At 41.2% G+C, this 26,927-nt stretch overlaps 1 protein-coding gene across 5 annotated transcripts in view; it reads right to left on the reverse strand.

Annotated features, from left to right (window-relative positions):
* Positions 1-609: 609 nt before the first annotated feature.
* ADAM22 (ADAM metallopeptidase domain 22) overlaps positions 610-26,927 on the reverse strand; it is a 134,257-nt gene continuing 107,939 nt past the window's right edge. For 2 of the 5 annotated variants that reach the window (XM_075419398.1, XM_075419397.1), the window contains exons 27-32: positions 25,499-25,606; positions 22,477-22,577; positions 21,852-21,918; positions 16,420-16,506; positions 8,408-8,531; positions 610-7,069 (exon numbers count right to left, since the gene is read on the reverse strand). In XM_075419398.1, coding sequence (XP_075275513.1) covers positions 7,049-7,069; positions 8,408-8,531; positions 16,420-16,506; positions 21,852-21,918; positions 22,477-22,577; positions 25,499-25,606 — 508 coding nt within the window. In that variant the 3' untranslated portion in view covers positions 610-7,048. The remainder of the gene's footprint in view (positions 7,070-8,407; positions 8,532-16,419; positions 16,507-21,851; positions 21,919-22,476; positions 22,578-25,498; positions 25,607-26,927) is intronic. The other 3 variants (XM_075419400.1, XM_075419399.1, XM_075419402.1) reach the window with 3 other exon arrangements.

Raw genomic sequence — 26,927 nt, forward strand, 5'->3', positions numbered from 1 at the left:
ATTCAAAGCAGCAAGTAGGACTTACTACTTAAATTCAGAATCCTTTGGATATTGCTTCTAGTTTGATTTCAGAAGCTAGTTCTCTTTCTGTCCTCAAAAATGGTTTTTAAACACATAGACATGATTCTGCTTCCATGTTCTGGTACCTGTAGACCGACCGTCGCATCAGTTGTCATGGACATGGAAGGTTCCTCACAGGTTTCTCTTTCCCAAAGGGCATACTGGGAAGGACATTTAGGTGACACCAAGGGGGCGATTGCTCTTGATCCTCGTGCAAGCAATTGGGCATAGTTCAGAATGAAGATTGTTTTTCTAGGTTGCCCTCAGACATGGAAACCTAAGGAACAGTAATTTTAGATTGGCCTTGAGAACAGCAGGACCCTAAGACAAAGACTGGGAAGCACACAGGATCATTTTCAATGCTGGAATTTGAAAAATAGCATCTGTATTCTCTTAAAAATAGCATCTGTATTCTATTAATAGCCATTAGCCTTTTTTTTTTTTTTGCCATGAACACAGCAGCATCTTTTTTTTTCACAGAGACCTAGAAACCAGGAAGTGCTAAATATAAGAACTTCTGAGAACAGAACACACACAACAGCCTTTGTCTTTGAAAGTCACTTTACTGATGTTCCAGTATGGTAGTAACATTGAAAACCACAGGCATTTGTATTAAATACTCTTATAGAAGTGGATACTGTGATGCTGTTATTAAAAGTGAGTAGGAATTTAGAACCCCAAATTACAATGATTTTATTTTATAAAAAGCAACATTTTGCTTAGCTACATGAAAGCCAGATTCATTCACTTCAACAGCCCAATGCCTGTTATGTTTATGACAAAAATATCACACTCAAAGCTAGAAAGTTGTAAATTGCAATGCTTCATTTTGGTGTTTGTCAAAATCTTATGTTTCTATTACGTCAGGTATGTTCTTTAAAGGATTTTAGCTAGCAAAGACAAGAATATGGTATAGATTGGCTGCTTTTGCTAATACTAGCCCAGCCCCAGTGGTGAAACGTGATTCTCCTTGCCTCTTCCAGTGCTTTACCAGTAAGGGCTGGTGTGAGTGAAAAAATAGACAGCTGGTTTTTTTACAGCCAAAGATAAACATTAGCACAAAATGAAGCTGGCGGAGCCAATTGGTATGTACCACCCCAAAAGCTTTGCTGAAAGAATTGGTCATACTGTAAATAGTGTTTTCTCCAGTGGATTAAAAATTCCGTAATGCTTTGCTATTCTGAAAAAAATATTTTGCTTTTATGCAACAATAAAAATAAGTACTGTATTCTATATAAAACACTACCTATTGTAATATATCTTTACCCTTAAGAAAAGAAAAATCAGGTTATATATTCACAGTTTGAATATGTTCTGGACTGTATTTCCAAGCATAAAATATGCAGTCTCTACACAGGCAGTAAGCAGGACTCCTTGTACCAGTAATCAAAATAAATCAGCATTTACTGTTATACAGAGTCTTACGCTATTGCATGATTAGCTGCTAGCACCACTATACTTACAAGGTCAGTCAGGCCTATATACAGAATTTCTAACATGGTTGTAAAAATAGACTCTCCATGCTAAAGTTAGACTATATAAGGTCTTAAGGCCTCACGTTAAAGATTTTTTTTTTACCAAAACTTTATCTTTTTTATTCAGAGGAATACAGAAACAGAAAAAAACTTAGCTTGTTGCTTCGACATTTTATGCTCTAGTAATTAAGACACCTATTTTTACATTTTGAAACTGGTGCAGGTTGGATTTTAGAGAACTAAAACCACCAGACCTGGCTAGGTGAGCCAGTTTTGAAGTCGGGTACTAAATTTCTCCAGTGTGAGAAACCAGCCACATTTCTGTGTTCTGAACTCATTTTTACTGCTTGTTTTGATTACCTGGCTGAGATAACATGTTCATGTTGACTGCTGTAGTGCTTTTCTAAATAGTTGCCAAGAACTTGTGGGATGCCAAGATACCACCTGCTGGGCGTGCGAGCTGCTGTTCCCAATGCTTCAGTTTACACCAGCATCCATACTTGAGGCACCAGAAATGTATTTCATGAGCTGACTTGGAAAATACTCGGGTCAAAGGAGTTTTTCAGCGTAGATGACAGGAGGTATTACTCAATCTCCTGTATTGCAACTATGTCTATGTGCTCGGTTTCACCGTTTCCTTTTTTCCTGCTCTATAAGTTACGTGCACACAGGAACGTTACCCAACCGTGCTGTCATGGGATGAGAAGCTGTACGTATGTGTGCAGTTTACTCATATTTGTCTTCAGGAAATCTGATCAAAGTCAAATCCTGTATTGCTGATGTCTCGTAAACACGCAAACAGCAGGTCATCAGCTCAGCAGTCTGATGGATAATCCCTTCTGGACAGAAAAAAAAATGGATTCGGAGGAGACCAGAATGCTCAAACGCTTTAAAAATGCAGCAAACAACCTCGCTCTGTGGTTGATAACAGTGGCCCAGTCAGTCTGCTGATGATACAGATGCTCGAACGTAGGGAAAGAAAGGGATGACCTTCAGACTTGGCACAAGAGAAAACAGGACACAGCACAACTTTTAGATTCACAGACTTAGCCTTGAACAACGCTAGAGAGTGAGAAAGACAGAGGATGGCTGAGCCACCCCATGAATTTACCAGCGCAAATTGCACAGGAGACATGAGGCTCCATCACCTACACAGCAGCAAGAGCAAAAGACATATTAACAGCACTGGATAGACCTTATCCAGGCCACTGGGTGGAAAGATGACTTAGCAGCTTTGTGGTCTTAGCCAATTAACACAAGATGCTGTTAGTGGATGTAATGATCATTCATGGAAATACTTTTCAGTAGGAGTGGAAAGGGGATGGAAGAGAAGAGAACAGGAGCTTGCTGAGTTTTACACTGAAGGGTGGTGATTTTGCTTACAACAGCTAGGTTTGGGATTTGATGACAGAGCAAGTCCTAAGAGCTAACTTCTCATCCGCTAGGGTTATGGAGTCGGATCATTCTTTCAGGTTACATCCTATCATAGCCAAACTAATGAATTCATTAATGAAATAGCTGCAAATTTGGTCAGAATTTGTAGTGTATGCATGCCTGTAATTGTGTGTGTCGCTATTTTTAGCTGTGGTTTTAAAAATGGTTGTCGCATTGGTGTTGACCACTCAGTTCATTTAAAACCAGCAACAGGGATTCGGGTGAAGAGCACTTCAGAACACTAGCTATTGACACAATTTCTTTCTGATTTTAATTCAGGCTATAGCTCAACGGTCCATTTGTTCATCAGCACAATCAGAATTATCTAACGAGCACATCAGCTTAGCAGGTTCAACAAAATCAGGAACTCTTAAATCATTTGGAAGTAGTTATCTTCAAAGCCAAGCCATGCTTCAAATCAGATAACTGGCAAGTAGTGACTTACGTTCACAACTTAACCAAAGATAGGCTGTATGAAATTAACAACCTCCTTAAATCTACTTATTTAAATATAACAAAACTATATGTAAATTATCAATCACAACCATTTCTGGAATATTGCCCAAGTATCTTCACCAAAAGTCTACAGTATGGATTACTGAAGTTCTTATGTCAAAAAATCCAGAATTAGCAGGTGAATTTTCACGTGTTAAACTGTGGCATCATTGTGCAGCATTACTATTTGGATATGATCTCTATTTTCAAGTCTCCATCAGTTAGTCATATTACTTTTATTTTAAATTATACAAGATTCTTCTCCCACATTGAAATACATAACACTAACTTAAGTATAGCTCATCTTGCAGGTCCTACGCTCATATGGACAATTACTTCTATTTGAGAAGAACTGATAACATCCCCACTTCAACAGGCATCTACAGCATAGCTGGCAATAACTAGTTCATTTATTAAAATAAAAATAACACCAAAATAAAAGCATGAGTCTAAATGAGTCAAAATAACTGAGCTATCTTACTGACAATACAAGTACTCTGTTTTAGGCTGGATGAGGTATTAGGCAGCAATTTATATTGCTATTGCCAGTGTACCTAACTACAGTGGATAAAAATATTTGCGATCTTCAAGGTTATTAATCTGGCAAGTTTCGAACACACTACACTGTAGAAGTAGGAGAGCACAGAATGTGAGCAAACAACTCTGACCACTGCTGGCTTGGGAGGCTCCCGCAGCCCTGCCAGCTCAGGTTTTGTGCACTGACAAGGTCTCCACGTTACCAACCCGCTGCAAATTCCTCTGCAGAAGAATTCTGCAAAAACCCAAGTCCTGTGATGTTCTCACTCTAGACCATCAAAGTGAAAGTCCACATTTATTTAACTTAAACTTGGTGCTCTTACCAGGACTTCCAGTCACTACGTACCTCCAAATGTGACAGTGACTGTTAAACTTACACCACACAGGTAACTGTGTCATCATATGCTACAAATGAATGATACCGAAACCAGAGAAGCTGAAAGTACATACTACATTGAAAGTACAGTCAGGAGAGCCATTTGTTTGCAAAACAAGAAGCTATCAACATTACACAGAGAGTACTTATATCCAGTTCAGTCTGCCAAATCTTGCTGCTTCTTGATAAGACACAATGGAGAGGGAAGAGTGAACAGTGGTAAACATAAAACATGCACAGAAATCTAAGAGGGTTATTCAAAATTACATGCCAGTTTGCTTCCAAACAAAATACCATAAAAGGCACGTGATGAACAGTCCAGTTACTAAAGACGAGATACTAACAGGTGAGGGGAAACAGCTTCCAGGCAACAGAGTAACACAGAGGCTATCAGGTTAGCATGATGTCCTAAGGTGGGTGAGCTCCTTGAGGGTCCTGCTCAAAGTCCAGTGAGATCAATAAAAGACACACTGATTTCAAACGATTATGGCTCAGGCCCTAATTTCACAAGCTATACACTACCGACTATCTTTAATCCAGCTAGCTACACTAGAAGTAAATCTTTGCAAAAAATATTCTTCAGTGCTGACTGATACACTCTTGACAGAAGTGCAGAATCTTTTCCTAAAGCAATTACTAGCGACTGGCTCCTTCCAGATGGTCTGTCTGCATCTACTTCTACTCACTCATATTTGCCTTTCTCCAAAATACTTACCAGAACCTGTCGACTGTGAAGGAAAATCATTTGAACTCCAAGGCCAATATTTTGTCATAATCCAACACACAGCCTAATCATAAAATATAGTGTTTCTAAAAATCTTACATACTTTACAGTTGCTGACATCTTTAAACATTGCTTAGTTTAATCTTACATATATTTGACTTTATTGAGAGACTCAGAAGTTAAAAAAATATATTAGAAGGCTGTGAGTGTTGGGTTCACTTACTAAAGGAAATACACGGTAAGAGGTAGAAGATTCAGAAACCCCACAGATGTTCCCATCACAATAGTATCTCACTGATCGTACAGCTGTTGGGCAAAGTATTCAACTGCACCACACAGAATCGGGTGTTTTACTCTGCAGTGGTACTACCTGAAGCTAATAATTAGTCAATTTTGGAAAGCTGGAGAATTATAAACAGATTTAATATGGTCCAGTTTCTTGCTGACTGAAAATGCCCAGAAGGCATTTGTTTTACAACAACCTTTAGAAGTCTCAGGTGTTAGAAATCTAACCATCCATTTACACACAAGATTAACATCTCCACGGTAAAGGTCCACCCCCTCTGTGTTTTTTTAGGTTAAACTCACTTGTACTCAGTTTAATGCCCAAAAAGGTGGTCAAGGGGGCTTCAGGGGCAGCAAGCATAGCACTCAAGTGCGTGGTAAAGGCGATTCCAGTAACAAATAAAAATTAAAAGACAGCAATGAAACTGGCCACTTGCCCAGCACCGTTATTGTCTAGTGCAGTGAAATCGTTATGCTTCTCATAAGCTATGCCTTGCCATCTAAAACAGCGTCTGAAATGCTCTGTCAAAAACACACAGCAACTCTCACCAGAGGACTTCACATCACCACATCCTGAAGTGACTACTTAGAAGTATTCCCAAACATCCAGTAATTTTGGACTGTGCATTACTTAATCTGCGGAATCGTTCTTGGTGACACCTGTGAGAGGATGTTCTCGTCACCTCAGCAAGCAAGGTACTTTGGCTGGTTCCTCTTACGATGATGTAAGACAAAGTGCTGCTGTACTGGTTTCTGCAGTCTACCACATAACTGAGATTGTCAAGACGGTATAAGATATTGGAAAGATAGCATAGATTTTGGTCAAACACCAGTTTCTGAGAGACACGGTTTTACAGTACTGTACTTTCTGTATTTCCAAAGTTGTCTGCTTGGAGTATTAGAAAATTTGAAGTGTGATGATGTTAGTCATGACTGTTTCTTTAGGCATTTGGCAAAATACACTTATGTATAACAGCTACTTTTGACATTATCAAATGTTTACATATATACAATCTGTATACTGAGATTATAAACATGTAAGGTAAAAAAAAAAAGATATAATCCTTGTTTGTTTGACGTTTGTGTCAAATAGTTGCCTTTCAAAGCTTGAAATCCTGTCACAAAAAAATCCTGTATTTCTTACTCCTGCATGCTAATTTCTACTACAGTATGTTGTTTATCCCTTACATGTGGAAAGTAAAGAACACAAGGTTCATGCATACAGCATACAAGTTTACATCGGCTGGGCTCTCCTGGAGACGCCTCCCAGTTCCACTCTGGTCTGACTCAGAACTACATTAAACCAGAGAAAAACCCCTCTTACGCGGGATGGGCAAACGGCCTGCAGCTGGGATTCTAGGTAAGTGCATCTGTCATCCTATGGAACAGCCTTGTCACGTCGGGGCTAATTATCCCCTGTTAATTGTTACGATTTTGGTTGCTCACCAAATCCATAAAATACCAGTCAACAAAAAAGAAAGAAAAAAAGAGACTGCTTTTTTCCCTTCCAGATGAGAGGAGGTTCTCACTGTGACCACGGGCATCTCTGTTGATCTTTCGATCGGTCTGAAGAGCAGATGAATGCGCAGTGACTCAGTGATGCTGAGTCTCTATAAAATTCGAAGTAAACAGTTCTGACGTCACCCCAGGAAAACAGTGCAGCTAAATGGACGTCTCCCATAGCTGGAGAGGGGGAAAAGGAACACAAACACACACTGAACACCAAGATAAAACAGGCTGTTACCCAAACAGTGTGAGGAACTTGTTCGGGGAACTGCATCTGCATCACTTGGGTCACCAAGGCTACGCTCTTGGTCTCCTCCCACCCTCTGTCCAGACCACGGGAGTCCGCAGTCTCAAGCATTTCTGCGTGACTTGCAGTCAGCATAGTAAATGTCCACAGCTGGCAGTGTGGAGAGGTCGAAGGAAAACCGTCAGTGTACCATCAGCTTGGTATTAGACAGCTTTTACCTTACAGTTACGCTAACATCAGTGTAATTTCCCACTCTCTTCTGACTAACCCAGCTCAGGGCAGCGTGGATTTCTGCCACAGGTTTGAGCTGATCCCAAGGCAGCTCCAGGGCTGAGAAACCTCATTGCAGGCCCTCCAACAAGCTGCTCTGCCCCACATGCGCCTGGGAGGCCCTGTGCTGCCCCTCACACAGCTTTCTGCCCCGAGCAGGACTGGGGGTAGCAGCATGCAGGTCCCCTCGGCAGCACTCCGCTCCTTTATTTCTTGGAAAACAGTAAGAACAGAGAGCAGAGATGGGAGTCTCACCTGCATCAGGAACATGAACTACAGTTATCACAAGTAAAACTACCAATGTAAATTTCAGAGGTTTTTTGCTTACTCAAGTATCTGCTGTGTCTGAATTGACACAAAGGATGCAATGGGGAGCGTTGCCTTTCGGCAGCAGCTGGAAATCGCACCCTGCGGCGCAGCACCACCATCCACAGCACCTTCCAGCTGTGCCTGCCCACCCTGGGGGACCGGGGGGGCTCAGGGCACGCGGCTGCAAAGTCCCTCCAGCTCTGCAAGGGCTTGATGCGAGCCCTCTTGATGCGAGCCCTCCACATCCTCCTTAACTGCAGCGTAGTTACCCTTCCACAAAGCTGGAAAGCAGCTATCCCCCAGCCCGAACGAGAGTCGCCAGCTGTGTCAGCCCCCCGGAAGGGGTAAGTGGGGAGAAGCAGATGGCCAACTGCTCCAGGGCTGCCTGTCCTCGGCAGCCCAAAAGCTGTCCCAGGCACGCTCCCAGCTTGAAATAAGAGAACTAGTGAAATCTGGGCTTCAGGGCAGGTTTAAGAGCAACTTGAAGGGACATCTGTAAGCACAGCCACCACGGCTGCCTAATTGCTGCCAGAAGCTCAGCCTCCAGCAGCTTCTGGAGTTAAGGGGGTGAAGGAAATGCCCCTGCTGCTCTCTCTTATCCAGAGATGCTGATCTACCATGCTTTCCTTTCGAAAAACTACCAGTAAATCAAGTCACTGACGAAACACACAGCGAAGAGGGACACGTACCCTGGCACTTTGCCTGTTGGCTTTTTTCTCCTCGTCAGGAAGCGGTGGCATCGGGTAAGGGTATTTTCTGCTGGAAGCAATAGAGCCAGTGGACGAAGATGGAGACTTCGCAGGAGACAGTGTCCTGAGATGTTGAAACACACAAAATAAATGTAATGTCTTCAGGCCCTAGCACTGCAACAGCAACTGCCATTACTCTGAAGCTTGGTTCACAACCAAGTATATAGCTTATTATTAGCTCAATATCGGGGAGATAAAGTTGTTTGATCAGTAGTCTAATAATTTCATGATATGAACAAAGGTATTTATAGCTTTCAGGAACACTGGAAGAAAAAATAAAATTTCCTACTTCCTGTTAGAATTGTATTGCATAACAAAAACGACTTCTTAAACTGTTTTATATGGTATTGTAATTAATCACTATAAAATTACCAAACCAAATCTGCAATTGAATAAATACAGAGCTAAAAGATAGACATGGCATTATGAAGCCTAAATAGAAACAGTGACTGTATAAATCAAGCTGAACAATGCCTTTTGCTGGTGACTAAATGGCAATTATCAGTGTCTTTCTGTGTATCTTGCACATCTCCTATATTGATAAAAACATAGCAAATAAATCTACTATTTTATAACATATTAATTTACACAAATGCATGCACTTAGAGGCCAAACTGTTAGTTGTGAAGTAACAAAGGCATATACAAAGTGCTAATAACAAATTATTAGACATGCAAGCATCATACAGTGCATATTGTTCCAGCCAAAGAAAGAGTCTGATGAGAATATACAAAAATGGACTGATTAGTCAATAGCAATCAGCATTTCTGTACAAGGTGAGTAGAGTAAGCAGGAGCAAGTAAATGTTTGTTATCACATGAAAGGCATTCTTTTCATGTCAATAAGGCAGCAGCACATTATTGACTGAAATTTTATACCCAAGAAAAACTCTTATGCTTCTGTTTTGAGATTCTGCACTTTTCCCACTTGAGAGGTTCCTATCAGGCTCTGAATCTGGGCAGAATAAAAGAGAAAAAAAGCCTCAAAGTAGAAAAATTGAGCTACCCTGGCCACCTTGTTCTGTAGACTGAGGGCATCCTTTCAAGGAGGCCTCCCACTAGCGCAGGCACATCACCCAGGCCCTCCCTGAGTACTGCTGCCTGCTGTCTTCTGAACTTAACGTGTCCCTGAAGCTGGAAGGTTTCCCTCGCTTTCTACAGACAGGCCTTCCAAGCCCCTCAGACACAGCAGGCAGGTGCGTGGTGTGCAGCTGTAGACCCCAGTGATGAGCACCATCACAGATACCAAGGAGCCACAGGAACCACCCCTGGCAGACAGCCCCACACTCCTGGCTCTGGGATTTGCGGGATCAGGTCCTTTCATCTAGGGAGGATTACAGACAAGGCAGGGACTCTTTTGTGTCAGGAATTGTTTTGTATCTCTATTATCTAAATGAAATTCATTTACCTTTAAATAATTATTCTTTTCTTTTAGACTACTGTACCATTTTGTTGTGTCTGTAGCTCCCTACAGCAGCACACTCTCTCGTCTCCCATACAAACAATGATTGATGGCAGCCAAGAGCAACGAGGCGTCAATGGAGATTATCTGGTGACAGCTCTCCAGTCTGGCTCACCGTGCTCTAATGCCTCATGCTGTAGCCTCCAAGTTTAACAGCCCTTAAAAGATTTAGGTCCAAAGACTGGAGAGTACGCCTTCAGCACGTGCACTTTGATCACCCATTAAGATGAGCTGGACATACACGAATGTTTTCAGGAAGAAAATTTTACACAGCTACTGCAGTATAAACCAAGTCTTTGTGCATCCAGCATCACTGATCTGGGCACCAAACTGCACATGCAACAAAACGGGTTATTTTATTTTAAATGCAGTGAAAGGTTCTCAGCAGTGCCCTGCTGTTCACTACCTGTACAACTCCTCTCATCTGTGCCCGCACTTGGACTGATAAAGATCATTAAGAAACTATTAGTGGATCTAGAATCAGAAAAATAAGGAGAGGAGAAAGGGGGGGAATATAAGGAGAGCAGATTTTACATATTTTTAGTAATGTAATTATTCACAAATTTTGCCCCACAGCTGCAGGAGGATTTAAAATCTTCACATTTAAATTTATAACGATGCACCTGGAGATCAGAAGCAAGGAACTGGGGAGTGTTAGATCTGACTTGGCACGCCCCATCAGAAAGCTGTTTGTATGGGTACCACAGTCAGGTGGTAGCACACAGAATGAAGGCACCTCCCACAGCTGGCCACAGCCAGGCACACCATCACCTCCTGCACACCACAGGTTCTTCCCACAGGTTATCTTAGGCACCACAGGACAAGGCCATGGAGAGAGAGAAAGCCATGGTCAAGATACCTGCCCACCAGCCTGAGGGGGTGATCCTGGAAGGAGCAATAACCCTCCCAAGGACAGGGCATCTTGAACATTTCCCCTGCACAGCAGGTCCTCTGGCCAGGATCCCTAGCTGAGCCCGTAGCCAGGTAGTTTTACACCACAACTCAAACACAATGCTGCCCTTTCAAAAGATTTTGAAGCCCAGACACCCAGCATAGCTGCCTACACCTCTTACTTCTCAGCTCTGCTTCGCTTTGCCAGCTCACCGATGGTTTGCAGCCTAACTGATGTACACATTGCTGCTCACCTGCACATGCAAAGCTACAGTCAAATACACCGAAAATGCAGTTGCACACTTAAAAGAAATTACCTTGCCCTCCCCTCACAAGCCCTCACCCCTTCTTTCTGTTACACAAGTTATGTGCTGGTTTTTGTCATCTTTGGTGCCATCTACTGAGACTGTAAAAACATATCGCTACTAAGCATACGCTCACAGATCTTAGGATGCTTTTCGCGTGATAAGCGTAGTTGTTTGAGATGTTTTTGATCACTTATCAGGTTCTGCCCTGCAATTGTGTATGTGCTGTGTATCCCAGATTTACATGTACTTTAAATGAGAAAGAGCCAGACATGACCTTTCTCATTTACAGGATGGAAGGAAGACAGCATTCAGGGACACTTGCGGGTAATGCTGGGGTTAAAGGGAGGCAAAACTTTGCAGTTTGGTCAAGGGTAGGATCCATTTAGCTTTCACTGGGGTTTCAGTTCTCCTGCCATCACATCCGTTAGCTTTCATGACAAATCTTGTTTCCAGCTGAAACTTACACAAACAACTAGGAAAGCAGACTGGGTTGCAGACTGCATTCTGCCCTTTACACGCCATGACAGCTTCAGAGGTTTTACCACCTACCCCAAATAAACCCATGCACCTCAAGACTTCTCATTTCTGACCAGAAAGCCAGATGTAGTGGCCACTTTGTGACCGTCTTTCTGTCCTGGAAGCTGAAACCAAGAGTGTGGGGAGATCACGCTGGGATTCACAACAAAGCGCAGTGGCAGCAGAAGGACATCTGCGTGTGCTCGCCTGCAGCCAGGCACCTGCCTGCTCTGCCTTCTTGTCACCTAAAGGGGGAGAGTGCTGGCCCACAAGAGATGGTGTGAAATATGTCACCTGGTCACACAACTAAACACCTTGCATCTTCAAGCGTCATTTTAGCTGAACGCAAGGCAGGCGGCCCTGACAGATCTGAACTGTTCATAAGCTGTCCTTGATTCTGTTTCATAGACTGAAATAATTTAATGAATTTCACTTAACATTCAACCTAGAGAAGGCATTTCAAGCCCAAATGCAGATACTACCATTACAACCTGAACTTTGCTGACATAGGTTCAGCTCTTTGTAGAACATGATCAGCCTAAATTTTGCTACATTAGGAAGTTGGGATCTTCTAAAAACACTGATGTGGCTAACATCTTAACATTTTAAACGCAATTCTTTTTAAAAACCACAGATGTGCGCAAGCTTCCTCAGCGAGTGCAGCAGCAGAGGGGAGGCTTGGCTTGTGGGGGACTGCAGAAGAGGCAAAGGCTGTGGCTTGAGCCATCCACTTTAAGCACCACACAGCAATGCCTCAGTAGCAGGCGCTCACATGCTTTAATGAACTCTTTTCCCTAACTCTTGAAATAAAATCCTGATCCTACTGACATCAATAGGCATTTTCTTCATCGGACAATATTTTGCTTTGGCTGTAATGGGGAAAACTTTTCTTTTTTTCTTTAAGCACAGTCTAAAGCTGCTTCAGCGAGAGCAGGGAGCTAATGGCTGGTCATGGCTCTGGCCTCAGCTGGATGCTTACAGAGAAAGGTAAAGGACCTCACAGAGCAGCAGAGCCAGTTCTGGCTAATGATCAGCTGAGGAGGAGCTGAGATGAAACTGAGGAAGAAAGCAAGAACACCAAAGCACAGAAAAAATAAGAGGGAAATGGAAAGCCTTTTGTCTCCTGCCCACCATGCTCCTTGCCAATTCCTTTCTCATAACGAATGGCCATTCTCCCTCCGGGTATGCATCCTGGGTCTCCATCTAAAAAAACTGTTTTCTTTGTAAACTATTTGTATACTTAAACAACTCCCACAGAATCTAAGTTACTGTAAATATTTGCATTAAATGAAATGTAGGCAGCTCAGTGCTTCAGAAGGTACCTTCTAGTCTTTTTTCATCTATAATTATCTACAGAAATGTTGTATTTGGGGATTCTAACAGTTTATTTTCTGATACCATCATGATTCCTGAGTCTTTCAAGATTCAGTAAGGATTTAGAGCAATCCTTAACCATACTTCATAAGGTCAATCTGTGCAGTAGCCACTGTAATTGGCAGTAACAAAAATAAGTAGTAGTATCGCACTGGTAAAACAGCGTGCCTTGCAGCCAAGACGAAATTAGGAAAAGATTTCCTGCCTGGGTTTATTGCTGGAGTTACGCAGCTATGGCCTGGCATGTGAAATTAAAATCTAGCCTAGACTTTGAGCAATAAAATGAGATTTTTGTTTACAGATCCTGTTTTCTTACAGAAGGGAATCCCATAGATGTGAGCTTTCTGGTGCCAGAGACACCAGCTAATATTATTATTATCATTAATAAAAAGTAATTATATAGAAATACCCATTAGACTTGTAGACTAGGAAAAAAAAAATAATAACTAGGTAACCAGGTGTCAGAGAGACAAATTTTGATTCATACAGGGCTTTTTTAAGCTGATGGAGAAAGTCTTTATGATGACTACTATCTCTGTTTTCTGAAAATCTGCAGCATTCCTAGGAATTGTACGAAGTGTTTTTGTCTTTTTTCCTGATTCTACTTCAACTCTACCTGCAACAGCACCAGTCATCAACACATTACTCCTGAATCTACAGGGAGACAAGCAAAACAGCAGTGTTACTTTCAGGACGTCTTTCAAAGAAAAGAGAAATTAAAGATGATTAGCGACAAAAAAACTACTCAGCTACTCATCTGGTGTAAATGGCTTCTCCTGGGCTGTGATTCCTAACACGTAGTATCAGCTGGACAGCCTGACTTCAGCCTAACTTTCTGGTTTACCAAACAAGACTTGTTTTGTTTTGTTGATGAATCACTTCACAGGCTAAAATCCCAGCCATATGATGTTCAGACACATCATTCTTAGGAACAGTATTTTCTAGTCTGTGACAGATTAACAATCAAAATTGCACCTGGGTTTTGGGGAGAAACTGTTCAGTCCAACCTCTCATAAGCCTATGGCAACTTATCCCAGGAGAAGATTTGATCCTCTGCCTTCCGTAATGTGCCTGCAGAATACCTCCCCATGGCTACCTCAATTAATTAGGACATACAGGTTTCTAAATTTATTCTAGCTTCTCTTCCATATTTAAAGCTACTGCTGCAGGCAGTCATTAGTAAGTTTCTATGGTGTAAAATTTTAATTTGTTTCACTTCTGCTGATATACAGCCCTTAAAACTCACATGGGTCAGCTTAATCCTCATCCAGATGCAAAAAATGCTTGGTTTATCTCAAATACAATTAGAAATGTGACTCATGCAGTGAAACAGCTGAAAACCTTCAGGGGCGGGGTACGCTCCCATCAATTTAATCTAGTTACTAAATCAAGAGATACTGACATTAAAAGATGAAAACCAAATTAAGAGTATCCACACAGGAATTTAAACCTGTTTAACTAAACCATTTAACGTAACACACTTTAAACTAGCGCTATCTTCATATTCCATCAATGTCTTTGCTTACTGCAACTACAGGGCTCCTGATACCAACATCCTGAAAGACAGTCACTCACCATAATCTAACTCCATAGCTGATAGCCTTGCCTGAACAACAAAGGTCCAGAGAGTGTTTTTAGGAAAAGGTTTGCTAATAAAAACACACTTCATTTCTAATGTGAGTTTGCCTAATTTCACCTTCCAGTGACTTTTGGTCATTATCAGTCTCAGTCTGCTAGTCTAAAGGTCTTCCCACAACGGTTTTGCTCCATGTGCAGCTATGTGGATTTTATGATCAAGTAAGCATTTGCCTGCTCCATTAAACTGAACAACTTGAAGCCCTGCAGTCCCTTCTAAGATTTCTCAGGGCTTAAATCTCTCCAGTTTTTGAACATGTTTGTTGAACTGCGGACATCAGAACTGGACCCCCTATCCCAATGCTGAAACCAGCAATGAGAAAACTACCAGATTCACAATACAACCTGCCAGAATGTCCAAGCACCAGCACTGAGACCTGGCTGATACTGGTAGGCAAGAGCACAACACCCTCCCATAAGCCTTGGATTCTTGTGTCAGGGATTTCTACTCCTTGACCAGCACCAAGATCAGGACTGGCAGGCTTAAATTTACTTCAGTTGCTCGATTTGTTCACTGGAAAGCCTCCCTGCAACTTGCTCTGTGATTTAAAAGTTCTTGAAAGCAAACACAAATCATTTTTAAAAAGTGACAATTTTATTCTCTTTTAAGACTTTGGGACATTTTTAGTTCTAAAAATGACTAAATTCCCAGTCTGCTATTTAGTATCTGCCAGTGCTACTATTGGAATAGAAGTGTTTCATTGGCATCTTGTGATACAACTCCATCAAGTTTTTTTCTCATACACACACTAGACATATGTAGTGAATGTTTCTGCCCTTTTGCACAATCATTAGGTCTACTAATATAGCATAATTATTAAGATTCTGTTTACTCATACTCAACATCCTTCACTGTTTTGGCTAAAGATTTTGCTTTGTATTTTTTTTGTGTGTGTTTCTACAGTTCTTGTTTCTGCTTGATTTTTGGTATGTCAACTTACAGCTTCATCAAGTTCTTTCACGTTTTATATTACGTCATTAATTGTCTTCCATTCTCTCCTATGCCAGCTGATTTTTTCAGCTGATGCAAACTCCTGTCTCAGCTGTGGGACTGTGTCTTTTGGGAATCTACTAAAATGTTCTCAGTCTCCTGATTCATGTATAACAGGGAGGCCAGCCTCATACATACTTCTCCTTTTTAACTTGGAATATATTAAATAATACACACTTTCCCCTCTCAAAAACAAGTGACATTTTTGGCTGAACCCTACACTCACTTGTAACAGATTCATTAGTAGTTTGCTAAATAGAGCACAGAGTATATTCTCATTCATCTAATTTTCCAATTACAAAATATTAATTACTTCATTGCATGCTGACGGTAAAATACCACTACTTTTTACTCTTTTTTCATTTAATTTTAGTATGCACTATATAAGACAGTGAGTAGAGTCAATGTGTTTTGGAACCACTTGCTTCAGTAAATTACATTCTATTTACGTTAATACTACTTTATTAGTGATAAATATGTCTCATGCCCATAAAACACTACTTGGCATAAAATGATGAGAAAGCTACTACAAGCTATAGATGATGGTGGGAAAGCATGCACTACACACACCCTTGTCAATGGCTTCATCAAAACATTCAGAAAAATAATTGTAAATTGCACATGAAGCCAAAAACAGACATCAAAATGCAGCAAAAGAAGAGGGGCCCTTTGCACCTACAGTAACTTGTATTGATTTATACAAGGTAGGAGTCCCAATATATTTGTATATGCTGGAACAGCTCTTAAAAATGATATAGAATTAATTTACAAAATACCTAAAGTATGGTCCTTCAGTGTTTTTATTCACATCTTCTACCCACTTAGCTACATTATATTCTCTTTTGAACCATGGGTTTAAATACCTGCAGAAAGCAATGGAAGGAACAGAGAAAGCAGAAGAACAAGAATAGAAAATCTGAGAACACACAGCACAAGCTTAGCAAGGATGTCTTCATCCCCAAAATGCAAGTGAATATAGCAAATAAATCAGTATGGATGTTGGGTGAGGACTAGGCAACGTGTACAACTGCATGAGAAAATCTGACCTACAACAAGACACTCATGTTTGATTAATCTGGAAACTCATTGGGATACATCATTCATTTAATGTCTTCAGGGTAAAATTCACTCCTATGCAGAGGGCCAACATTACGCTCATGGTCTGAACTCCTCTCACGATCTCAGAATAAGTATAAACGGGCATTTTGGCTCTAATCCTGTACTTTGCTTGTTGAAGACACAAGTTTGCACCAATCTAGAATAAATTGCAAGACAATAGCTTAATGAGCACAGTAACTTGGGCTTGGCCCTTTCTATAGGAATGAATTTCGGCCTCAGTGTGTTAAAAGGCTTGATTTTTTTGCCACTACAGTGGCAATTTTTACACTTATGTGCAAATAACCCTCTCAATTTTCAACGATCATTTAATTTGGTAGGACCACAAAAAGCTTTAATGGAGGTGGGCTGCAGAGTTATCTCACATTTTACAGAAGCAATCTTGATACCAAAACCACACTTTTTAGGAAAAAAGTCTGAGCTGCATACCCATACTAATTACATGAAAACTATGAAATAAAGATGGTGTTGAATTATCTGACAGTCAAATTACCAGGGAAGAAGAAAATTTTTTTGTAACTGGTTTCTTTTAGCCCCCAATAACAAGATTAGTGAATTTGTCCCCCTCTGTCATGTTAAGAAAAAAGGGCAATGTAGAAATAGGAGTTTGCCTGTTCCAATGTGAAGTCTGCTCTTGTTGTATAAGAATGGCAACAGTTTAACAATTATTTGTGATCACCACATTTATATAATAGAGACTAGCACACTCTAAAATTGGAAACAAATTGTACCCAAGGAAAAAGGGAAAGAAAATTCCTCTATTTTCGGTATTTCTGGGCCAGTTCCTGCCACTCTTGTTTATGAGAGTGACTCCAACGGCATCACACATGGGAACAGGCCTCACAAGGGATTAATCACTCAGATGAGTAAAGGTTGGGCCAGATCATGTTGTTCAATCCCCGCCATGTTTCAAACCATGTTGACGAAAAAAACAGCAGTACTTTTTCGACTTCTTTTGCTCCTTTTTAGCTCTGGAACCTCTCCTCCCCGCCCTGCGCAAGCACAGCCACAGCTCTCAGAAAGTACTCGCCCTCAGCCACAAGTGCTTCTAAGTAGCTTCCTCAGCTTGCTTATTTATCAGGAATCAGGAGTGCTTTATGCTTTCCAGCTCGGGCTCTTAGAGAAAGAAAATGTCCACAGTGGTAGCGCAGCCACAGCTGAACCGCAAGTGAAGCAACAGGCTGACGCCAGCATCACCAGGAACTAATAAACTTCTGCTTTAGCTTTAATTGTAGGTGAGACTACACATTTTCTTGTACTTGCTGCAGTACTTTTGACTTGCTTTTTTTCATTTGAAAGGGTCTTTTGGTAACCATGAAACACTCCCAATCTGGCTTCCTGTATTAGAAAACAAAAAGTGTAACGTGGTATCAAAGCATGCAGTTGTCGCACAACAGTGTTGCAGGGTTTCCTGGGTCTGGCTGTATTACAGACCATCATTTACCACCTCAACTAATCTGTTACAGAAAGATTAAACTTGAGTTACTGCAGACCACTATGTGATATCATTAGAAAGCTCTCAGGTTGATCTTCTTGGCCACATGTTCATTAGCAACGGCCAGACTCCACGTTTTCTTTGAGTGAGACGTTCTGCTTTAAAACACAGGTGTCCTTACACATAAGCCTACAGCTAGCCCAACAGCTCAATTTGGCTTGCAGCGCAACATGCAACAAGGCAAGAGACCTGGGCTCAAGAGTACTCGTACTCCTCAGGCTGGCGAGGAGGAAGGTTAGCTAGCGCTGCAACAGCAGGAGCACCTCCAAGCAGTCAGGGTGTTTTGCCACAGTGAAACTATTGTATACTGGGGGAAGGGACTTTTCACAGGATAAAATGGCAGCCCAGAACGCAGGGGCAGGTGAGACTGACCTGTGATCCCGACTCCCTGTTTGGGGGTGGTCAGAACCCCCTGGGCTTATGCCTTGGGCCGGGATTTGGTGGGCGAGAGAAAGCCCAGGCTCAGATGCATGGGTTACCCTGCTGCAAAAAGACAATATATAATAGAAAGTCCAAGCCAAAGATGTTTGTATCAGTTATAATAACTAGGAAGACAAGCGCTTATAGGAAAAGCAGTGCAAATTAACGAAGGTCAGAACTGCTGCTTGGCAAAATGCACGTTCCCTGGGACCTGTTTTAACACAAGTTCCCAATTAAACTGTCAGCTTATTCAGAAAACCCTCATTATCATTCCTGGATAACTCCAATTGATCTTAATCGAAAACTTGTTTCATCAGGCCGTTTCACCAACCCTGTTTATGAAAAAGCTGCAGAAACATTTGGCCCGTTGGCATTCCTTCTGTGTGAACTGAACCTTTATTAAAGAACACAAATTCTGTTTTAAAACATCTAGAAACAATTAAAAACGTCCCAAAAGAGCTTTAGCAGTCTCCATAGAGCTAAAGCCTTAGCAGAAGCCTTGTTCACGTACCTGTTAGGTACAAGGAGTTGCACAAAGGCACGAGCAGTACGTTTTTTAGGAACTGCCCAATGTGCTTGCAACCCTCCTGTCGGTGTTGCTTGTGAGGGCTGCAGAGCTCAAACCTTGCTCAATGCTTAAGAAATTTTCCTCAAAGACACGAGTCTCTATCTGGTGCTTGGCTGTATACAAAAAAACCCTTGTGCACAATACGTGCAGTTGCTGTAGACTCATGATTATGTCGAACACTTTTGTAGGCAACTGTACTAGTGCACATCTGCTTAAAAAAAAAAAAATTTCTTCACAAGGTATGGCACAAATGAACCCAGTGTTCTAGCGGTTAACTACACTGTCTCTACTACTAACAGGAGACCAATAGCGTGACCCCTCGTCTTCCATCTCAACAAGTATGCTTCATTGGACTCCCAGGGGCCACACAGGTGGACTTTCCAAATGCCATCCACCGTTTCAGCACAGATTTCCACATTCTTCTATATTTCCCAGAGAAGGTAAGAACGTAAATTTGTTTGGGAAAAGCCTCCATGATGTATTCTGAGGCATCCTCAAAGCAGCTTGCATTGCTTTTTGTTTTCCTAAAGGAGTAAATGCTGGCCACGATTAGATCATTCTCAGTCAATTTTCTCTGCTTGCAAAGGAAGTTATCTCCCTAACCAGAGCCACTGTGCACCCTCAGCAATTTCCTCCGTTCCTCACTGAACTGGCACAGCACGTGGATCATTCTGTGGGAGCTCTCTCTTCAAGGGGTGACAGGCTTGCCAAGCAGACTCGGACAAGCGATGCAGTCCTGTGCAATTCAGGATAGACCCCATCACGAGAAATAGCATTTTCCTGCTCAGCAGATCTCTCCCAGGAACACACATGCTGTGCATCATCCCTAACAGGCTGCTGCACAGCCCTTGGGAAGTATGAGCCTCCTCCCTCTAGCACCAGGGCTGCTGCTGGGTTGAGAGGCCACAGCAAGCAGGAAGAAGGAAAGCAAAGAATTAGGCGGAAATTCAGGGGCACCTTTAAAAAAGAAAAAAAAATTGCAGGGAAAAAGATTTCCAACTCACTTTCTGTCTATCCACTTGTTTAGTGCTCCAAAGTTCTCAGAGCAAATGCTGAGCAGCACAGAGGAAAAAACATGCCCACCAGCTTTTTTTTTGCTTTTACTGAAAACAAAACTCTTCCCATTCAGTTATGTTCACTCTAGGCTAAAATCAGCTGATCTGGTTTCATTCTTTAAGGACCAATTGAGCCCCAGTGTACACTTCTGCTGAATGATAGAATAATGGTATCATTAATTTAATTTTTTTTTTAAATTTTGTTTGAAAAATACAATTGAAAAATGAAGGAAAGCACAGGACAGTTTCTAAATAAGAATGTGCAATTTCATCTGTATTCTTGGCAGTTCGGTCAGACTAATTTTGCTTTTATCAAACTGTCTCATGCAAGGAGAAAAGAAAAAGAAGAAAATAATGTTCCAGTAAGAGTTTATCAGCACAAAGACCAAGAGCACAAGGGCAGTTGACTATTTCACAGATAAACTCCTCCAAGGGATCTGGGGCTAAAATTTCTGGTTCTGTGTTGCCATTTTGACCACGCAATGTTATAACTGCAATGTACTTAAAAGTATTATTTCTGTAACCTGTAACAGAGGGTGTTCTCTATGAACCTTTCTGAGCCTACTCACCTCAAGACAGTGCACTGCAGGTGGAAGAAAAGTTTCAGAACAAACTCAAAATCCTCAAATTGAAGAAAGCAGGGCCCAGAGAGGAGTTAGCATTATTAGCTTCCAGCAGGGTTGGTATCAAGACCATTTGCCCATACAGGTACAAAGTTAGTACTAATGATACAGGCAAAGGGCACTGTCATTGCCACTGTGGTCCAGGAAGCGGTCATTTCCGTGCGGCGTAAGTGCTGTAAGAGCAGGCCAGTGCTTGGCAAGCCCAGAGATTATGTTTCCAGCCATCCACCATTCATTCATGAAAGAAGCCTGAACCAGCAGACTTAAGTACATAAGTAAGACTCTTTCCCTATGGGGAGCACTGCCCACATGGGCTCTTCAGTAAACGTAACCAACAGATCAATACAGCAAGCAACTCTAAGCCACACTGGACAGCTCTGGGGATCAGCTGCTTTGCAAGGACTCTCATTACCCATTTATTGCAGGGCTTACTCAAGACTGGCTGTTTCAGGCTTACAACAATAAACTTCAGGGTATTCTCAAAGGAAATACCTCTCCTAAAACCTCCAGGCAGGTACGCAGAGATACAAATCTCTAACTCTGCAATGGCCCAACCCAAGGTGAAGACAAAGGTAGGAAACAGGTTATCAGAAATTCAGTATTGAACCAGGATACACTCAGCAATGGCAGTTTACTGTAGACAAATGCCTGCAGTGATGGTGCAGGCCGCTACCATCATTGGGAATTGCTATGGGAACGACTGTGAGGAAGCCTATATAAAAAAGAAAATTGATAGTTAATTTATAAAGAATACATAAGAAGAGGTTGAAATACATTAGCCAAACCATTTACCAGATTATCAGTCAGGAATCAGAATGGGCCACAGAACAAAAATGCAGCTGTCTACTTTTTAGTACTCTTAATCTCCATCTACAAAACACAAATATGAAAACTCTGCATTTTGGCTTTGCTTTTACAAGTTCAGACTTACTCAGTTGAATTAGATCGTGGCCTAAATCTTTTGCCTCTGACTTTCTTTCTGTTTCCTCCTATATTACCTGAAAGAAATCAAAGAATAAAGAGATGGTAAACCAACTTGAAACTCACCTGCGCCCCATGCCAAACTGTATATTCTTTTTGCATCCCCAGCAAAAGAGTCGTTACCTCATTAGCTTTAACCATTTAAAAGTCACAGGTCAGTCCCTCTTGATTTACCTCAGACCAGGTAAACCCGACACTTAGGTGATCTTTCTCTACTTTTTGCTGCAACTGAGCAGAGCAAAAAACGCCTTTATTTCAGCTTACATTTGAGAAAACCACTAAACACTGCCTGAGAAAAATCACAGAAGCTGGCAAGAGTGAGTAGATTTAGTCCTTTTTCATGTTAGCTCACACTGGAGGAATAGCAGAAATAAATGTCATTTCTATGTGACAAAGCATTGTGCAAAAAAGGTACTTGTGTAGGGTGCTGCTAAATCCCAACTCCAAGTTAATAACAATTAGCACAATTTTAAGGAGTCATGTTGCTGTCCTAAGACCAGCTAAACTTTCAGCAGAACAGCAACACCTCAGAGGCTGGCTTCTACTGTGGCCACCACAGAAGTTCACACACTTACCTTGCCAAGAATTACTCCTAGGCCTCCCATTTTCACAAATGTCTGAAATATGTTTTGTGTCTGGGATCCTTTCACTCCAGGAATGAGATAATCCATTTGACCTGGAATAGGAGGGCTCAGATGCAGTTATTGTTAAGGGTACTGTCTCACATCAATGCTAGCTCAGCAGTTCAGAGAGTCATGTTCCCAAGGTCTGTCTGCACTAGCAAAGCACTCAGGATTTCTGGTTAAACCCTGCAGTTATGCTTTGCCAGCTGTCCCTGCAGGGGTTCGGTGCGTCCACGTGCAAGGGTCAGGCTTCAGCACTGCTTTCTCATGTGTCTGCTGTGGGATGCACAAACACCAGTGCACACCAGATTTCCTTTGGATTTGCAGCTCTGCCCCAGTTCTTAGCTGGGAGATGCTCTTCCAACTGTGCTCATCTCAAGGTTTTTTTTATCTCACAGTCAAGCACATCCCGCCTGCAGGCTGCCCACTCCCTCCTCGTGCCATTGCAGGAAAGCCGGGACTGCTTCCCTCATCCCACTGCTACCAATTTCAGGGGCCCAGGAGTCTGTGATGAGCATCCTCCCACCCACAGCTGGTACCTCCAGCAGTGGGGTAACTCTGCCTCATTTTTGCTAATTTTAAATTTTTATTATATTTTGTCAGCCAATCACTGTAGTATATACTTCTAACTCTAGACTAAAAGCAGTCTTTACATCTAGGTGCTCGATGTAAACTAAGTTTTCTCTTTCCTCTTGTATCCCCTCTAAGAGCCAGAGATGTATGTGGCAATGTCCAACACATGGGGTTTCGCTACAGGCTCCCTCCTATTGAACTAGAGCTGCCGCTCAGCTCCTTGCCATGAGATCTACAATTATGTTCCAAACAGAAGAAAACAAGAGAAAGTTGACAAACAGTCAGAACAGATGGCTTACTTATTACAAAGAAGTTTTGCTTAAAGGAACTATTTCTGTCATTTCTAAGTCTGGATACTCTTGCATTTTTCACTCTCTGCTTTCCTTGGAGGGCAGGCATCTGAGAGATGCTCTTCAGTTTCCAGAAGACCAGGCTAAACACAGCCACACTTAAGTAAGCCCAAGCTCTCATTAATTCAAACTTAATTACAACATGACAGGTCTGAGAACCAACAGATCCACTGACAGTTTTTTAATCTTTTTCTCCTCCTAAAGGTCTATTTTGACGTTCAGGAATGTCTTGCTATATACTGGTTTTGGTGTTTGCTATTTCGTAATAGCAAGAGTTATCATAAAGTTCTGTCTTAATCCTTGAACATCCTCTGAATACCAGCTAACACTTCATAGTGCTTTCCAGTACAGTGAAGCCCAGGCAGCTAATGGCCCAGTCACTTGAACATCTCCCAAGAGATGCCATCCATATCTGCACAGAGAGCAAATCAACTCCGGCTTGGAAGGTAGGAAACAGCACTCTGGGCATTCAGATGGAAGGACTATGTCAGCTCCACTGCAATGTTAACGGAATATTTGTCAGACTTACTTTTCCAGACTTGACAGTAGCACAACATACCTGAACTGGTGGCGGGGAATAACAAAACTCTCTAGTACTGACAGACCTTAGAAACCATTAGCTTTTTGGAACAAATAATAAACACAGACACATGAAAGAAATGAAGTATGAGAAGAAACACAGATACTGAATAAAAGAAGAACACATTAAATTACGTTCATTTAGAAAGAAACTTTTTTCTTAACTGGTATTTGAACCTGCTTACACATAGGTATGAAAACTTCCTTTCCCAAGACTTTTTTCAAAATTTTATCCAAATGAGAAAAGATTCTCCCACACAAACAGTGTGCATCATTTAGGATTAACGCTTGGTCCCTGAAAAAAAATTATTTATCCACTCACGCATCTAGAAAGCTGAATTTAAAAATTAGAAAAGATTAATTACTCACTACAACAGTTTTCCTAATAACATATTCATTAGAACAGACTGAATGAAGTTGCATACAGGATCAAGCTGCTACACCCAAACAGCAAAATGTCACTGCAAATGTATTCCTTCCATACATTTCTCTTTAATTTCTTTGAAATAACAACAAAGAAAATGGCTTCATCAACTGCACAATTATAGACTGCTCAGCAAGACAAGAATCGAGAACTGCAATTTTCTTACGAAGCAGTTCAAGATTGTCTATCTCTCCTACAACACAGTGCTTCTTGTAAATTGTTTCAAAGTTCTAGCTGGAGATTTTCGTAATTAAAGGATCTCTAACTGCAGAGGGATGGTGAGCATTATGACCTAATGACGCCAGCAATTACAAATGACTCTCAATGCTTTTCAATGAATTTTCCATTTTAAAATGTTGTTGTGCTTTTTAAGTAACTGGAACAGTAACAGAATTAGTGAAATCTGGTCAAGGGCAAAATCTAATACCTTCCTTGGTTACTTGCAACAGCAAGCACAAAACTACAGAAAGCCTTTGTAGAATTATTTTCAAAGATTACACTCAGTGACCCTTTAATATACTAGTCTATTAAGTGGAATAAAATGCAAGCACTATCATCTTTAATGCGAGATAACAAGAGTATTATCCAGAAGTCTAGGTCTGCTCAGTGAATCAATGACACAGAAAAATAACATTTATATTGAACTTTATATGTTTATAACCATTACTGAGGTAAGACAATATTCTTTTTCTTTGATTACATAACCATGATTTAAAAAGTTGTGGGTGTTTTGGGGTTTTTTTTGAGCCAGAAATTATTATTACAGTCTGCTTGAAAAATAATTCTCAAGCAGGGAGATGATGAAAATTTGATTAACTGAAAATTGGTTTACAATGGAGAACTTATTTATTCTGGCTTAATTGTAATAATTAGCAGCTCAGGGCATGTGAGAAAAATCAGTAATCAAAGCAAAAAGGATGCTATTTCAAACATTCCACAAAGAAAGAAGAAAGAATCAAACCTGCTGCAAAACAATGAAATGTTCTGACTAATGGAATAATGGGTGATGGAACAGGTAGAAATCTGAAAATGCGACAGAAAAGCAGACCTCTTCTTAGAACTAGATGCAGAGTTTGTGCTGACTCCAGGAGGCATGTCGCTATAAAAAGAGTCGGCCTCTCCAGGCTTTTTTACATAATCTCCCTGGGGTATTTGTCTAAAGTATAATAAACATCGTAGAGTCAGAAAACATGACAGGCACCAGCACACACACAAACATGCACAAACATTAGTTTAAAAGAAAGCACCAAGGGTAGCGATCCTTGCGGAAACCTGTTAACCACACACAATAAGCCTATTAATAAATAATTCAACCATCTGAGAGAAAACTCCCATATGCTTCTGGTATGTGCAGAAAAGTGGATTATGTGGTTTTGGTAAGGGAAAACAAGGAACATTTCACTGACAAATTCTGGTTACAATTTTCAAAGTGAATAGTTTGTGATTCTTGAGACATTGGATAACCAAGTTCAGGTATTTCAAATGGCTCATTGTGTTGGTTGCAAAAAGCATCCCCAGGTGCAGTACAAGTACTGCAGCCCGAGCTGAATGCATGCCTGCATCAAAAGGGAGTTCAGGAAAAGTGAATGGTTTTTTCCTTCTGAGGTGGAAGCTTTCAATTTAATTTTTGTGATCATTGTTGAATTCAGGAATAGCAACCTGTTGAGTTGTTTAAACCTCAGGAGGAGAAAAACCTCCAGTTTATTAACTGTTTTCTTCTGCAGGGGAACTAATGTCAGTGTCAGAGGTTCTCAGCTACTCCCAATTACCACAGTAGACTCAATCTGCCAAGGCATACAAAAATGCCATACATATCTGACAACAGCTTATCCTTTTCCAGTACTAGAAGCTCAGTTATGGTGCATAAAACTATGCATAAGAAAGTTTTAATCAAGTTATGCAACTTTTTTGCAGATGGTGAATTCACTGCCAGCAGAAAAACAGCCATGCAAATATTCCAGTCATAGTTCCACCGAGTTCAAAAATCCTCCCTAGTACAAGGAGTTACTTCAAAAGATGGCTATATCATAATACCAGCAAATTAATTATCTATTCAGCCTCGCACTTCCCAAGGCCTTTTTGCTTCAGTTTGCCCCTATTAAGATGCACATTCTTCAGAAGGCTGATTCACATTCAGACTGTGTCCAACTACAGACTTGAACTGGGCTCTCTTCATTCCATATCTGAATTTCTAATGATCCTAAGGTATTTAAAATGCATAATTATATGGCACGCAAATCTTTAGTGTAACGCAGTACTTCCACACTATTCCTTCTAATACCTCTCGAGTCTCGGTTCTTGTCCCACTCCTCAGCTGGTACACGGGTGTGTTCAGAGCTAACTCAGTGTGGGCAGCTCTGCTCCCCATGGCTCCTCCAGCAAACTGCGCTCTTGCTACTCCATCAGAAATAACTTCTCCCATGTAGCTATGCCCTTTAAGCCACACTATCCCAGCTGGCAGAATCCTTGCTAATTGG

The sequence above is a fragment of the Opisthocomus hoazin genome, chromosome 4, assembly GCF_030867145.1.
Source record: "Opisthocomus hoazin isolate bOpiHoa1 chromosome 4, bOpiHoa1.hap1, whole genome shotgun sequence".
Taxonomy (NCBI): Eukaryota; Metazoa; Chordata; class Aves; order Opisthocomiformes; family Opisthocomidae; genus Opisthocomus; species Opisthocomus hoazin.